General features: G+C 45.7%; 1 protein-coding gene across 1 annotated transcript in view; it reads left to right on the top strand.

The window, feature by feature from the left end:
* vps8 (VPS8 subunit of CORVET complex) overlaps nt 1–16,624 on the top strand; it is a 371,669-nt gene that overhangs the window by 235,670 nt on the left and 119,375 nt on the right. Inside the window, exons 31-33 of the mRNA XM_034184542.1 lie at nt 13,137–13,221; nt 13,329–13,427; nt 15,057–15,146. Coding sequence (XP_034040433.1) covers nt 13,137–13,221; nt 13,329–13,427; nt 15,057–15,146 — 274 coding nt within the window. The remainder of the gene's footprint in view (nt 1–13,136; nt 13,222–13,328; nt 13,428–15,056; nt 15,147–16,624) is intronic.

The raw sequence follows: 16,624 nt of genomic DNA, 5'->3' as shown, positions 1-16,624 counted from the left end.
GTCACCCAGTCAGCCTGCCTTCCCGACTGCACGGGGTCTGCCAGGGGGGAACTAACGGCGGCTAAGCTACCTTGGTCCGCACCGACTACAGGGGCCTGGCTAGCTGTAGAATTTTCCACGGTGCGGAGCCGAGCCTCCAATTCGCCCAGCCTGGCCTCCAAAGCTACGAACAAGCTGCACTTATTACATGTACCGTTACTGCTAAAAGAGGCCGAGGAATAACTAAACATTTCACACCCAGAGCAGAAAAGTACGGGAGAGACAGGAGAAGCCGCCATGCTAAAACGGCTAAGAGCTAGTAGCTACGCTAAGCTAGCGGATTCCCAAACAGGGAATCCGACACTAGACAGGCTGTGGAGCAGCACAGGTAACGCACGACAACAGTGCTAAAATAAAATAAAAATCCACTAGACAGGCTGTGGAGCAGCACAGGTAACGCACAACAACAGTGCTAAAAAATAAAATAAAATAAAAATAAAAATCCACTGGACAGGCTGTGGAGCAGCACAGGCAACGCACGACAACAGCGCTAAAACAAAATAAAAATCCACTAGACAGGCTGTGGAGCAGCACAGGTAACGCACAACAACAGCGCTAAAACAAAATAGAAATCCACTAGACAGGCTGTGGAGCAGCACAGGTAACGCACGACAACAGTGCTAAAACAAAATAAAAATCCACTAGACAGGCTGTGGAGCAGCACAGGTAACGCACAACAACAGCGCTAAAACAAAATAGAAATCCACTAGACAGGCTGTGGAGCAGCACAGGTAACGCACAACAACAGTGCTAAAACAAAATAAAAACCACTAGACAGGCTGTGGAGCAGCACAGGTAACGCACAACAACAGCGCTAAAACAAAATAGAAATCCACTAGACAGGCTGTGGAGCAGCACAGGTAACGCACAACAACAGTGCTAAAACAAAATAAAAATCCACTAGACAGGCTGTGGAGCAGCACAGGTAACGCACAACAACAGTGCTAAAACAAAATGATGGACATTTAACTTCCTGGTAAGTTTCGGGTATGTTCTGGCTCACTCATCCTGTTTCGTCTCTTGATGGTAACTCTCTGTTGTGATTATCTAAACAGACACAGAGACAATGTTGCAATGCTGTTGTTTGTCCATGAGGAGGAGTCAGACCGTGGCTGTGCACTTCTCAACTTTGTCAAGTGGCATGATGACAACCTTCTTGATGTCGATGTGTTGAAAACCCATGGTTAATTTCAGGAAACACGAGGCTGATCCCTCAGCCGGCATCACTCATGGACAGGAGGCTGAAACAGTTGGACTCATTAGTCTGACTCACATCTAAACTTTGAGATAACCACTGAACCGAACAGAGGGCTAATTTGTTGTAGAAGATTAATTCTTTAAGTGCCTCTAAATCTGTTTTGAGTCCAGTCTATCTGTCTTTGACTGTGATGTAATTGGTTGACTGCGAAGGACAGAAACTATCTTGATTGATATTGTTCAGTTCTGCTTCAAAAACAGAACAATCTGAACTCACTCTGGGACAGATGTGTCCTCCGTAGGGCTAAATGTGTCGTCAATCACAATCATGTCCTGTCCAGTGATTTTTTTATTTTTTATTTTATTGACACCATCAGGACTCACAGAACTCAAGGGTCCCTTACATAAGACAGTGTCCTTTGAGAGTCTGTTGTGTGTCAAAAAATTGCCAGGACACACAAGGGATGCAAAAACACATTTCTGTGTACATAAGTACTCTAGTGTCCCTTGTGCATTGTTTCAACATTGTAAAGACAACATTTCTTGGAGATCTCTGGTGTCACCAAGTGTCCTATAATTCAGTTTATTTCAGTTTATTTTCATTTATATAGCGCCAGATCACACAAGTAAGGTCTAACCTTACCAACCCCCACAGCAAGCACACAGGCGACAGTGGTAAGAAAAACTCCTCTGATGATATTCAATGGACTGCATTTATAAAGCGCTTTTCCATCTGCATCAGACGCTCAAAGCGCTTTACACATCAATACCTCACATTCACCCCGATGTCAGCCTGCTGCCATGCAAGGGGCTCACTACACACTGGGAGAAACTAGGGGATTAAAGCCCAGGTTACACATAGACGATTTTGTCCGCGAGTAGTACGTAGACCAAAGTTCGCCGTAGTTCCGGCTGTTTTCGCAGTGGAAAGGGGCGGAGCACGCGCAGCGGGGCTCCTCCGCTCTTTCCCCCAAAAAACTCTGTCATAATTGTGTTTGGAAACCGGTTACCATTTGTTTTATTATACATCTGTGTAATTAATTAATAAAATATTCTCTACAGACGATTCGCTCGCGCGCACGTAAAAAAAGAAAGAAAAAAAGAAACTCCGCTCCCTGCTGCTGCTGTTTGCAGCGGGGGTCTTCCTCGCTCTTTCCCCCAAAAAACTCTGTCATAATTGTGTTTAGAAGCCAGTCACCATTTGCTTTATTATACAGCTGTGTAGCTAATAAGCAAAATAATCTCCAGGACGATTCGCCAGCGCGCGCGCACGTAAAATAAAAATAAACTCCACTCCACGCTGCTGTGGTGCTGCTGCTCGCTCCAAAAACTCTGTCATGATTGTAAAATAAAGGACAAAAGAGACTTAAGTGCTGCTCACAGGCTGCTACCAGATACAGGACATGTTCACATCTTCAAACTCCAGACATCTCCACGTCACGACATATTCAGTCCCTGATTGGTCATCGCGGCGCGACGAGAATTGCGGCACTACAGGAAACGGCAGGATGAAACGGCGATTAAACAGTATCAAACGCCGTTGTTCGCGTTGTCGCTGTCGTCACGGGAGGTCTCCGGGAGCGCTCCCGGACTTATTCGACATGTTGAATCATTTTTTCGACGATTCCCAGTAAAGTCTGAACTAAGCCACGCCCCCTAGTGCCGACGTTAACAACGGTGTGTGATCCTTAAGACGGCCAAAAACTCTTCCGGGATGCTTCCCGGAGCTCTTACCGTCTGTGTGTAAACGGGGCTTAAGAACCTTTCCCGAGGGCCCTTAGCATCCTCTGGTCTCAAGCTCAATGCTTAACCACTAGACCATCACCTCCCCTATTGTAGAGGTGATGTTCTGCTTGAGGAAGAAATCTCAAGCAGACCAGACTCAAAGGGGTGACCCTCTGCTTGGGCCATGCTACCAACACAATTGACAATACAGGAAATTATACAGGAAATTTTGAGAGATGTTTGGAGTCCATGCTGGTGCACAAGACAGGAGGCCTGCATATGAAAAGACCCACTCCCATCTCTGGATGGAGCCGCACCTTAAACAGACAGAAAAAAACAGAATCAGGTGGCAGAAGAACAACAAATACAGTGTAATTTGTCAGTATTTAGCAACAAGAAAAAAACAGAATACTAAGGTGATCGCCGGCCACTAGCCCTAAGCTTCACTAAAAGACCCAGACTTATATAAAGTTGAGCCTGTGGCACGCTCCGTTTACTAATAGAATGAATTAAAAGAGTAAAAAGCGTAAAACACTATACCAGTATGCTAGTCATACGAAAGGGAAAATAAGTGCGTCTCAAGTCTGGACTTGAAAGTCTCTACAGAATGTGACTGTTTTATTGATGTAGGGAGATCATTCCACAGAACAGGAGCATGATAAGAGAAAGCTCTGTGACCCGCAGACTTCTTATTCACCCTAGGGGCACAAAGTAGTCCTGCATCGCGAGAACACAGAGCCCGGGCCGGTACGTAGGGTTTAAGTAGGGAGGTGCTTAGGTCAGCTAAGTAGGGAGGTGCCAGTCTGTGAACAATTTTATAGGCTAGTAGCAGAATCTTAAAATCTCATCTCACAGGGACAGGAAGCCAGTGAAGAGACGCCAAAGTGGGTGTAATGTGATCAAACTAATAAAACGTGCAGATTCTCTCCACATGCAAAACATTTTGTGATGACACTTCCAGGGCTCCATAAAAATGCCTGTTTTTACAAATAAAAAATGGAAGACGAGGTCTGTTAGAAAACTATCCGACCTTTTTATTTTTTTTAAAAACTATATGCATTTGAATCATGTGCAATTGCATCAGCCAAGCTTGAACCTTCGTACGCATGCGTGAGTTTTTTCACGCCTGTCGGTTGCGTCATTCGCCTGTGGGCAGGCTTTGAGTGTGCACTGGTCCACCCCCTCGTCAGATTTTCATTGTCAGGGAAATGGCTGATCGATTGGAGCAGCGCTGAGTCAAATTTCTCCAGAAACTTTTCCAGGATACTCTGGGCGTCACACAGATTAAGGAGTGTTACAACCGGATTAAAGACGGCCCACAGCAGCGGAGGGCGCTCCGCGCGGCCATCGACAGGCTGAAACGACCAGATCATTTCCAAAGTGAAGGCTGTGTTGATCCGGGACGTGGTCTGACTACCAGAGAAATTGCAGAAGAGTTGGACATCAGCACTTTTGCGGCAAAGTCCACTGTTACAGGAGATTTTGTAATGAAAGACGTGCGGAGGAATTTGCGCGTTGGGACGGAGCTGCAATGGCGCGTAACAAAAAGCATGTCCGTGTTGGAAGTCTCACAGGACAAGTTGTGACATGCCCAGCTGTTACACAATTTCTTGGATACTCACTCGACTGAAAAGCCACCGAAAGCCGTCTGAATCTTCCGAATGGTTTCCAAAGGTGGCAGTAATTAAACCATTACTTAAAAAGCCATCACTTGACCCAGCTATCTTAGCTAATTATAGGCCAATCTCCAACCTTCCTTTTCTCTCAAAAATTCTTGAAAGGGTAGTTGTAAAACAGCTAACTGATCATCTGCAGAGGAATGGTCTATTTGAAGAGTTTCAGTCAGGTTTTAGAATTCATCATAGTACAGAAACAGCATTAGTGAAGGTTACAAATGATGTTCTTATTGCCTCGGACAGTGGACTCATCTCTGTGCTTGTTCTGTTAGACCTCAGTGCTGCTTTTGATACTGTTGACCATAAAACTTTATTACAGAGATTAGAGCATGCCATAGGTATTAAAGGCACTGCGCTGCGGTGGTTTGAATCATATTTGTCTAATAGATTACAATTTGTTCATGTAAATGGGGAATCTTCTTCACAGACTAAAGTTAATTATGGAGTTCCACAAGGTTCTGTGCTAGGACCAATTTTATTCACTTTATACATGCTTCCCTTAGGCAGTATTATTAGACGGTATTGCTTAAATTTTCATTGTTACGCAGATGATACCCAGCTTTATCTATCCATGAAGCCAGAGGACACACACCAATTAGCTAAACTGCAGGATTGTCTTACAGACATAAAGACATGGATGACCTCTAATTTCCTGCTTTTAAACTCAGATAAAACTGAAGTTATTGTACTTGGCCCCACAAATCTTAGAAACATGGTGTCTAACCAGATCCTTACTCTGGATGGCATTACCCTGACCTCTAGTAATACTGTGAGAAATCTTGGAGTCATTTTTGATCAGGATATGTCATTCAAAGCGCATATTAAACAAATATGTAGGACTGCTTTTTTGCATTTACGCAATATCTCTAAAATCAGAAAGGTCTTGTCTCAGAGTGATGCTGAAAAACTAATTCATGCATTTATTTCCTCTAGGCTGGACTATTGTAATTCATTATTATCAGGTTGTCCTAAAAGTTCCCTAAAAAGCCTTCAGTTAATTCAAAATGCTGCAGCTAGAGTACTGACGGGGACTAGAAGGAGAGAGCATATCTCACTCATATTGGCCTCTCTTCATTGGCTTCCTGTTAATTCTAGAATAGAATTTAAAATTCTTCTTCTTACTTATAAGGTTTTGAATAATCAGGTCCCATCTTATCTTAGGGACCTCGTAGTACCATATCACCCCAATAGAGCGCTTCGCTCTCAGACTGCAGGCTTACTTGTAGTTCCTAGGGTTTGTAAGAGTAGAATGGGAGGCAGAGCCTTCAGCTTTCAGGCTCCTCTCCTGTGGAACCAGCTCCCAATTCAGATCAGGGAGACAGACACCCTCTCTACTTTTAAGATTAGGCTTAAAACTTTCCTTTTTGCTAAAGCTTATAGTTAGGGCTGGATCAGGTGACCCTGAACCATCCCTTAGTTATGCTGCTATAGACGTAGACTGCTGGGGGGTTCCCATGATGCACTGTTTCTTTCTCTTTTTGCTCTGTATGCACCACTCTGCATTTAATCATTAGTGATCGATCTCTGCTCCCCTCCACAGCGTGTCTTTTTCCTGGTTCTCTCCCTCAGCCCCAACCAGTCCCAGCAGAAGACTGCCCCTCCCTGAGCCTGGTTCTGCTGGAGGTTTCTTCCTGTTAAAAGGGAGTTTTTCCTTCCCACTGTAGCCAAGTGCTTGCTCACAGGGGGTCGTTTTGACCGTTGGGGTTTTACATAATTATTGTATGGCCTTGCCTTACAATATAAAGCGCCTTGGGGCAACTGTTTGTTGTGATTTGGCGCTATATAAAAAAATTGATTGATTGATTGATTGGCTGTCTCACACAGTTTCTGAAAAAATTTTCATGGAGCAAAGCGGCAGTCGCTCAGCCATTTCCCTGACAATGAAAATCCGACGAGGGGGCTGGACCAGTGCTCACTCAAAGCCTGCCCACAGGCAAATGACGCACCCGACAGGCGTGAAACAACTCATGCATACGCACGAAGGTTCAAGCTTGGCTGATGCAATCACACGTGATTCAAATCCATATAGTTTTTTAAAAAAATAAGAAGGTCGGATAGTTTTCTAACAGACCTCGTATTTTACAAAAGCACATTTATCTGTAAACACCAACACACGTCACATTAATGTGTTGGTTTACATAATGAATGACTGAACCAATCAGTGTTTAGCAGAGGCACTTTTACCCAGAATCCTTTGTGATCTGTCTGTGTTTGTTACAAAACCTCAGAATTAGTGCATTATTCAACATTAAAAGATATATGTTATATTTTAACTTTGTACAAATGACAGAATTGACATTAATAGAGTTATTCTATCAGTATTCACACAAAACCATAAGTCAGGATGCCTTTATTTTTCAAGACCTCCGCCTGACCGGAGCATTGTGATTGGTAGAGAGCTGGCTTTGTGGCTGCTCTCAGGGTGGTTCAGTGCTGTAGCCGTGTAGCTTCCAGAAGGGGGCAGCATGTTCAAACATAAAAGTGCTGACTCATTGTTTGGGTCTTTTGTCGCTTTTTATGCTTCCAAAAGCAATCGTGGTGTTTAAACTCAAATTCAGCTTGTTTGCAGTTGCAAATGTACCAGAGACAATACTGGAATTTATCGGTTATCGGTTATTTGTAATTTCCGATACATTTTTGGGTGGTTCATCGGTTTATCTTTATCAAAGATAACTTCTCAGTTATCTGATTATCTGTTATCGAAGTTAATTTTTTTGGTTATCTGTGCCCACCACTCGCTATTGTACAAATCACAGTGAGAACAACTGGTAAGGTATGATGTCAACCATGCAAGGGCACTCCCAGTAATCCTAAAATGATTCTCCAGTCTATTGAGTAGAATATGATGATCCACAGTATCAAATGCAGCACGAAGATCTAACAGCACCAGAACCATAGTGGTGTCCAAATCCATTGCAGGCAGAAGATCATTCACCACTTTAGTGAGAGCCGTCTCTGTGGAATGATATTTTCTAAAAGCAGACTGCAGTGGCTCAGAAAAATTCTCAGTAAGGTGGTCCACAAGCTGCCGTGAAACCATTCCATTCCATTTTCTTCCGCTTCATCCGAGGTCGGGTTGCAGGGGCAGCAGCTCAAGCAAAGCCTCCCAGGCCTCCTGACCCACAAACACCTGCCCCAGCTCCTCCGGTGGAGCCCCGAGGTGTTCCCAGGCCAGCTGCAAGAAGTAGTTCCTCCAGCTTGTCCTGGGTCTTCCCCGGGGCCTCCTCCCATTGGGACATGCTCAGAACACCTCTCCAGCGAGGCGTCCAGGGGGCATCCGAAAAAAATGCCCGAGCCATCTAAGCTGGATCCTTTCGACGTGGAGGAGCAGCGGCTCGACTCCGAGGTCCTCCCGAGTGACCGAGCTGCTCACCCTATCTCTAAAGGAGCACCCGCCACCCTGCGGAGGAAACTCATCTCGCCTACTTGCACTCGTGATCTTGTTCTTTCGGTCATTAGCCAAATCTCATGACCATAGGTCAGGGTCAGAATGTAGATCGATTGGTAAGTTGAGAGCTTTGCACCCCCGCTCAGCTCTCTCTTCACCACGACGGTCCGATACAGCGACCGCATCACTGCAGACGCTGCACCGATCCATCTGTCAATCTCACGCTCCATCCGTCCCTCTCTCGTGGACAAGACCCCAAGATACTTAAACTCCTCCACTTGAGGCAAGGACACTCCACCGACCTGAAGAGGGCAAAGCACCTTTTTCCGGTCGAGAACCATGGCCTCGGATTTGGAGGTGCCGATTTTCATGCCGGACGTGTCACACTCGGCTGCAAAACGCTCCAGTGCACACTGAAGGTCCTGATTTGACGAAGCCAACAGAACCACATTGTCCGTAAACAGCAGAGATGAGATTCTGTGGTTCCCAAGCCGGACCCCCTCTACACCATGACTGTGCCTAGAAATTCTGTCCATAAAGGTAATGAACAGAACCGGTGACAAAGGGCAGCCCTGGTGGAGGCCAATGTGCACTGGAAACAGGCTCGAATTACTACCGGCAGTGCAGACCAAGCTCCTGCTGCGGTTGTACAGGGACCGGATAGCCTTCAGCAAAGGACCTCGGACCCCGTACTTCCAGAGCACCCCCCACAGGGTGCCTCGAGGGACACGGTCGAATGCCTTCTCCGGATCCACAAAACACATGTGGACTGGTTGGGTGAACTCCCATGAACCCTCAAGCATGTTGTAGAGCTGGTCCAGTGTGCGACTAGGACGAAAATCACATTGCTCCTCCTGAATCCGAGGTTTGACTATCGGTCGAATTCTCCTGTCCAGTACTCTGGAATAGACCTTACCGGGGAGGCTGAGGAGTGTCATCCCCTTGTAGTTGGAACACACCCTCCGGTCCCCCTTCTTAAACAGAGGGACCACCACCCCGGTCTGCTGATCCAGAGGCACTGTCCCCAACTGCCACGCGATGTTGCAGAGACATGTCAACCAAGATAGTCCCACAACATCCAGAGACTTAAGGTACTCTGGATGGATTTCATCCGTTCAGGAGCCTTGCCACCGAGGAGCTCTCTGACCACCTGGGTGACTTCGGCCTGTGTAATGGATGAGTCCGCCTCTGAGTCCCCCGTCTCTGCCTCCTCTTCAGAAGACATGATGATGGGATTGAGGAGAGCCTCGAAGTATTCCTTCCACCGCCCGACAACATCCCCAGTCAGGGTCAACAGCTCCCCACCCACACCATAGTCAGTGTTGGTGGGGAGCTGCTTCCGCCTCCGGAGGCGTTGGACGGTTTGCCAGAATTTCTTCGAGGCCGACCGATAGTCCTCCACCATGGCCTCCTCGAACTCCTCCCAGACCTGAGTTTTTGCCTCTGCAACCGCACGGGCTGCAGCATGCTTGGCCTGCCGGTACCTGTCAGCTGCCTCCGGAGTCCCACCTGCCAACAAAGACAAGTAGGAGTTCTTCAGCTTCATGGCATCCCTTACTTCCTGCATCCACCACTGTGTTTGGAGATTGCCACCGCGACAGGCATCAGAGACCCCGCGACCACAGCTAAGAGCAGCCCCATCGACAATGGAGGTGAAGAACATGGTCCACTTGGACTCCATGTCTCCAACCTCCCTCAGGATCTGGGAGAAGCTCTCCCGGAGTTGGGAGTTGAAGACCTCGCTGACAGAGGGTTCCGCCATTTGTTCCCAGCAGACTCTCACGATACATTTGGGCCTGCTAGGTCTGACCGGCTTCCTCCCCTCCCAGCGAATCCAGCTCACCACCAGGTGGTGACCAGTCGACAGCTCAGCCCCTCTCTTCACCCGAGTGTCCAAGACACGTGGCCGAAGGTCAGATGATACAACTACAGAGTCGATCATTGAACTAGTGCCACATGCACTTATGGACACCCTTGTGCTCGAACATGGTGTTCGTGATGGACAAAATGTGACTAGCACAGAAGTCCAACAACTGAACACCACTCGGGTTCAGATCGGGGAGGCCGTGCTTCCCGATCACCCCCCTCCAGGTCTCACTGTCGCCGCCCACGTGGGCGTTGAAATCCCCCAGGAGAACAATGGAGTCCCCAGTCAGAGCACTATCTAGTACCCGTCCCAGGGACTCCAAGGTGGTCGGGTACTCTGCACTGCCGCTCGGCCCGTAGGCCGAGACAAGAGTGATAGACCTGTCCCCGACCCGAAGGCCTACAGACGCGACCCTCTCGTTCACCGGGATGAACTCCAACACATGGCGACTGAGCTGGGGAGCAATAAGCAATGCTACCCCAGCCTGCCGCCTCTCCACGTAGACAACGCCAGAAAAATGGAGCGCCTAGCCCCTCTCCATTATTTGGGTAACAGAGCACAAGCTGTGCGTGTAGGTGAGCCTGACTATCTAGGTCACAATGTCCTATCTGAGTCCAGACAGTCACAAGTTGAGAAAAGGAGGCAGCAGCAAAGGCGTTTTCTTAATGGACGTTCACACAGCCAGACTTTACGTGTGTCCCGCTCCGTTTGAAAAGAGCAGGTCTTCTGTCCCGCAGCCCTTCCTTTAATTATTACCTCCTGCTTCTATTGAAAGTCCAGTTTAGAAAATTGTTTCAGTTTGGATATGTAATCCTCCATTCTGAAAATAAAATAAATGAACGGCTGCTCTTGTAGTTTGTTGTCACTTATTCTGCAGCTGAAGAGTTGTTGCAAGAAGAATCCCTGGGATCACTAGTGCCCCCTAACATGAGGCAGGAGAACTGCGTGCCTCACCTTGTGCTTTTTTGCAGCTGTTTTCTGATCGCTCAGCACACTGAACACGTTACACACACATACAGCTGTTGACAAAAACACTGTACATTATGTACATCAGCTAAACTATGGAATTTAAGTTCATACAACCAAAGTGTTTGTCCATTTTAATGGAGACACACAGAGAGACAGTGAGACAGTCTGAGTGCACAGCATGTCAGCAGTTAGTCCAGTGATTGAACAATCCAAGGTGAGGCTCGGCTGGCTGGTGCCTCACCGCACATCTCTGCTCAGTATTTCAATCAATCAATTTTATTTATATAGCGCCAAATCACAACAAACAGTTGCCCCAAGGCGCTTTATATTGTAAGGCAAGGCCATACAATAATTACGTAAAAACCCCAACGGTCAAAACGACCCCCTGTGAGCAAGCACTTGGCGACAGTGGGAAGGAAAAACTCCCTTTTAACAGGAAGAACCTCCAGCAGAACCAGGCTCAGGGAGGGGCAGTCTTCTGCTGGGACTGGTTGGGGCTGAGGGAGAGAACCAGGAAAAAGACATGCTGTGGAGGGGAGCAGAGATCAATCACTAATAATTAAATGCAGAGTGGTGCATACAGAGCAAAAGGAGAAAGAAACACTCAGTGCATCATGGGAACCCCCCAGCAGTCTAAGTCTATAGCAGCATAACTAAGGGATGGTTCAGGGTCACCTGTTCATTACCTTTATTTGAACGAAAAATGGGAAAATTCAGCAATTTTGAATAAAAAATAATCTAAAACTGGTGAAGTTAAAAGGAAACTAACTTTGTAGTACAAATCACTGGATAAATATAACCATTTAATTTATTTTTTCATTTTACATTTTTTTCTTTCCATGATGACAGGTGAGGCACAGCCTCCCCCCGCCTCCCCTGACCGCACGTCACTGTTATCGATTACCGGAAACAGCTGGTCAGGAAATAGCATTGTCAACTGGCACACAGGCAAAGACGGAACCACATCAAAAGAGGCCAAAAGGCTTTTTTTTTTAATGTAATACACATAATGTAATACACATGGCGCGGATGTAGGACGTGGGACATGAAAGAGCATTAGCACATGAATAAGCAGGAGTTCAGACATTAATATGCGTGGTAAAGCACATCGATCGTTTGCTTGAAGTGATCACTGTTATGTGAGCGCGGGACTCTTTGTCTGCTGGAGAGGAGCGAGTCAGCCTAGGCTGCTTATGGTGAATTGTGTCCAAAAGGTGGAGCATGTCTGCTACACATACCCCCAAATTCACCACCCTGAAAAGAATAAAAGTTATGGAGGAGTGTGTGCTCAGTGTTGGAGTTATGTCGGTCACAGAGTTCTTTTGTGCTTCGTCTCAGTATGTGAAACGGGTTGTTGTCAGGAGGTTCTGGTGGTCACCATAAAAGTCACACATAAGAGATGGGTGGCGGATGTTACTGGCCCAGCTCCCAAGAGCAGTCCTCAGGGCCATAACCAAAACTGGCACCCGCCAGCTCCACGGCACGCTGTCAGAAGGCACTTGACCATAAAAACTAGAGACACACCCACTATCCAGGCGGGAGGAGGGGCACTACCCAGAGGACACGCTTGACTGAACAGATAACAGCGGAACAAACACTCTTACAACAAACCGAGGACAATATTACAACAAGAGACCTGCAGAGAGAAGTCCTGAGTCCAGAGCCAAATATGCTGCTCAGCCTCAAAGCAGGCAGCGACCTAATGATGCCTGTTGGCAACTGCTGCTGGTAGGTGAGAAGTGTGAGAAGTGAGAAGCGCAACACATACCAGATGAAGTGACAATGACGGCCATAGGCAGGAGCCAAGAGAAGAGTGAAGGCTGAGGGCCGTATGCACAGCAGAGTGACACCAGTCCAGTGGAGGAGACGGGACGCAACCCAGACATCACACTCACAGTGGCACCACTTCCACCTGCAGAACTCCCTCCTGAATGTAGAACCAGAGGGCTGTGATCAGACACGATGTTCTGAGGGAGCCTGTGCAGGCAGAACACGTCTACCACTTATAAATAGACAGAACGAAAATCTGTCACGTTTGTGTGGAAGTGAGCAATGTGCCTCAAGGAGAAGAAGGTTTTTTGGTTGAGTTTCTTGCTTAAAGAAAATTAGAAGCTCATTTGCACTTGTCAGTCTGACTCATCAGCCTTTGGTTCCTGGACATCCATCTCCACTGACTACGTTACCCAGTGGTCAGAGGTGCTGTTATTATTGTTGTTAAACCAGCTATCCTTCCTTCTGTGTTTCCCTCTTTTGTTGGCTTCGTCTCACCCTCCAGCTACCAGATCTGTGAATTTCTGTATGAGAAGAAACATCAGTATGACAAGATCATTGACTGCTACCTGAGAGACCCCGTCAGAAAAGTAACGTATCTGCACATTCCAGAGACAGGAACACAAAACAGACCTTCCTTATCCTGGAACCTCACTGATTTGAACACATGCTGTTTTCTGTTGTGGCTTTGTGTCAGGGGGAGATCTTCAGCTACATACACAATCTGCTGTCCATGCCGGGCTACAGCGCAGAGGAGAAGCAAGCTGTCCAAGACAAAGCGCTGCAGAACATGCAGGTTAGTGCTCATCCAGCGCAAACACAAAACACAGCATACGGCGCTCACACACACGGAAACACCACCAAACACTTGTTCTTTGTACCGTGTGTGTGTATATATATATATATATATATATATATATATATATATATATATATATATATATATATATATATATATATATATATATATATATATATATATATATTTCTGGTCTGTAACCAACCATGCTTTCCCCCAATGTAAAAGTTTTAATGAGAATTTGAGGTGAACAGAATTGGGCAGAATTAAGGTTTTTTATTATTATTATTATTATTATTATTATTATTATTATTATTATTATTATTATTATTATTATTATTATTTATTGATATCAGATAAATTGATAAGGAGTTGCTGATGTTTCTTCTGGTCTGAGTGTTTCCTTCATCATAAACACCACCGTGATGGTTTTCAAAGCAGGTTCACGCTTTGCTTCCAGTATGTTTATTTTAACTCCACAAATGATGTGTGTTATGTCGCGTCCTGTATGGTACGTGCGTTGTGAGCCAGCGTGCTGCACCGGTGCACATTTTAAAAGCATTTCTCTGTATTTCACTTCAAATGTGTAACAAGGATGTTTCTGAGGGGTCAAACTGTTTAGCCTGTCTACATGTCGACCCCACAAGCACAACAAAGGACGGTTTCATTCTTCATAAAAATAATTCTAAGCAACAGCAGCAACATGGCAGAATGTGGGGATGGTCAGTTCATCAGGCTCGGGTCAGGCACACAGTTGTTGTTGTTGTCATCTGTTCAGCTGCTCCTGTTTTGTTTGGGTTCACCACAGCAGATACACCCAGATCCGCATTGGTATTTGGCACAAGCTTTACACCGGATGCAGCTCCAGTTTTACCTGAAATAAGTCAGGTGCACAGCCATCAGTTCAAAAACTGCTCCAGCCTATCTGACAGGAAACACAAGAGGCTAATCCCAAACCCAGGCAGGGTTCAGTGACCAGAGTTCTCAACAGCAACAGTTTTCCAAGGATTCTTTTGGAATGAGTCCAAAAACCAGAGATCGTTGTAGTCCAGATGGCAGGAGAAAAACAGGAATCCAGAATGGCAGCAAGGGCCTTTGACGCAGAGTCTAAAACACTGTATTTAGCGCAAAAACAGTTAGTAAGACCACAGGAGTCCAGAACAATAGCAAAGAGTGGTAACATGGAATTAAAAGACACTGTAGCCTGGAACGCTAGAGAGCAGGGCAGAACCTGATACAGTCTGGTGCCCAGGAGACATTCTGTTGGTGTTTAATAAGGACACGGAGCAGTTACACCTGGAATACAGGAACACACAAACGCAAAGGTCAACAATTCTGACGTCAGACGAACACCCAAAACTTCAAAATAAGAGCGTGACTAATAAACATCACTAAATAATACAGAAGGAAACTTACCTGAAATAACTCAATATGACTTATAACATTTGACCAAAATGGAAAAACAGAGCCAGAGCCAAAACGTGACCCATGACACAGATTGTATAAATGTACTGTGTATTGGGGCTAGATCTCTGACTAGATGTCTGTGTTTGTGATTTACACACATCTACCTATATAAAATGTGTGTCTACATTATGGTCTGTAACTTCCAATAAATGTTCACAGGAGCTGGTGACCCTGGACCCCAACAAGTCAGCTGACCTGGTCCTGTTTCACCTTTCTGAAAAGGTGCAGCAAATCATCTCTGACATCCAGGTACGAGCTCACGTCCTGCATATTCAGGATTCTGTCTCCAACCCCAAATCACAAATGCTACAGAAAATACAAAGTAACAAACAGACAAGCAATAAAGAAAAAAACTTGCAGTGATCGTTACATTTAACTTGATTTCTGTTTCACTGCAAACAGTATGAACTCAAAAATATTTCCTATTTTTTATTAATCAATCAATCAATTTTTTTATATAGCGCCAAATCACAACAAACAGTTGCCCCAAGGCGCTTTATATTGTAAGGCAAGGCCATACAATAATTATGTAAAACCCCAACGGTCAAAACGACCCCCTGTGAGCAAGCACTTGGCTACAGTGGGAAGGAAAAACTCCCTTTTAACAGGAAGAAACCTCCAGCAGAACCAGGCTCAGGGAGGGGCAGTCTTCTGCTGGGACTGGTTGGGGCTGAGGGAGAGAACCAGGAAAAAGACATGCTGTGGAGGGGAGCAGAGATCGATCACTAATGATTAAATGCAGAGTGGTGCATACAGAGCAAAAAGAGAAAGAAACAGTGCATCATGGGAACCCCCCAGCAGTCTACGTCTATAGCAGCATAACTAAGGGATGGTTCAGGGTCACCTGATCCAGCCCTAACTATAAGCTTTAGCAAAAAGGAAAGTTTTAAGCCTAATCTTAAAAGTAGAGAGGGTGTCTGTCTCCCTGATCTGAATTGGGAGCTGGTTCCACAGGAGAGGAGCCTGAAAGCTGAAGGCTCTGCCTCCCATTCTACTCTTACAAACCCTAGGAACTACAAGTAAGCCAGCAGTCTGAGAGCGAAGCGCTCTATTGGGGTGATATGGTACTACGAGGTCCCTAAGATAAGATGGGACCTGATTATTCAAAACCTTATAAGAAGAAGAATTTTAAATTCTATTCTAGAATTAACAGGAAGCCAATGAAGAGAGGCCAATATGGGTGAGATATGCTCTCTCCTTCTAGTCCCCGTCAGTACTCTAGCTGCAGCATTTTGAATTAACTGAAGGCTTTTTAGGGAACTTTTAGGACAACCTGATAATAATGAATTACAATAGTCCAGCCTAGAGGAAATAAATGCATGAATTAGTTTTTCAGTCTGTGAAGAAGATTCCCCATTTACATGAACAAACTGTAATCTATTAGACAAATATGATTCAAACCACCGCAGCGCAATGCCTTTAATACCTATGGCATGCTCTAATCTCTGTAATAAAATTTTATGGTCAACAGTATCAAAAGCAGCACTGAGGTCTAACAGAACAAGCACAGAGATGAGTCCACTGTCCGAGGCCATAAGAAGATCATTTGTAACCTTCACTAATGCTGTTTCTGTACTATGATGAATTCTAAAACGTGACTGAAACTCTTCAAATAGACCATTCCTCTGCAGATGATCAGTTAGCTGTTTTACAACTACCCTTTCAAGAATTTTTGAGAGAAAAGGAAGGTTGGAGATTGGCCTATAATTAGCTAAGATAGCTGGGTC

This window comes from Thalassophryne amazonica, chromosome 13, assembly GCF_902500255.1.
Source record: "Thalassophryne amazonica chromosome 13, fThaAma1.1, whole genome shotgun sequence".
Lineage (NCBI taxonomy): Eukaryota > Metazoa > Chordata > Actinopteri > Batrachoidiformes > Batrachoididae > Thalassophryne > Thalassophryne amazonica.
Note: the sequence above shows the minus strand (reverse complement) of the source record. Positions and strands in the feature narration are given on the sequence as shown.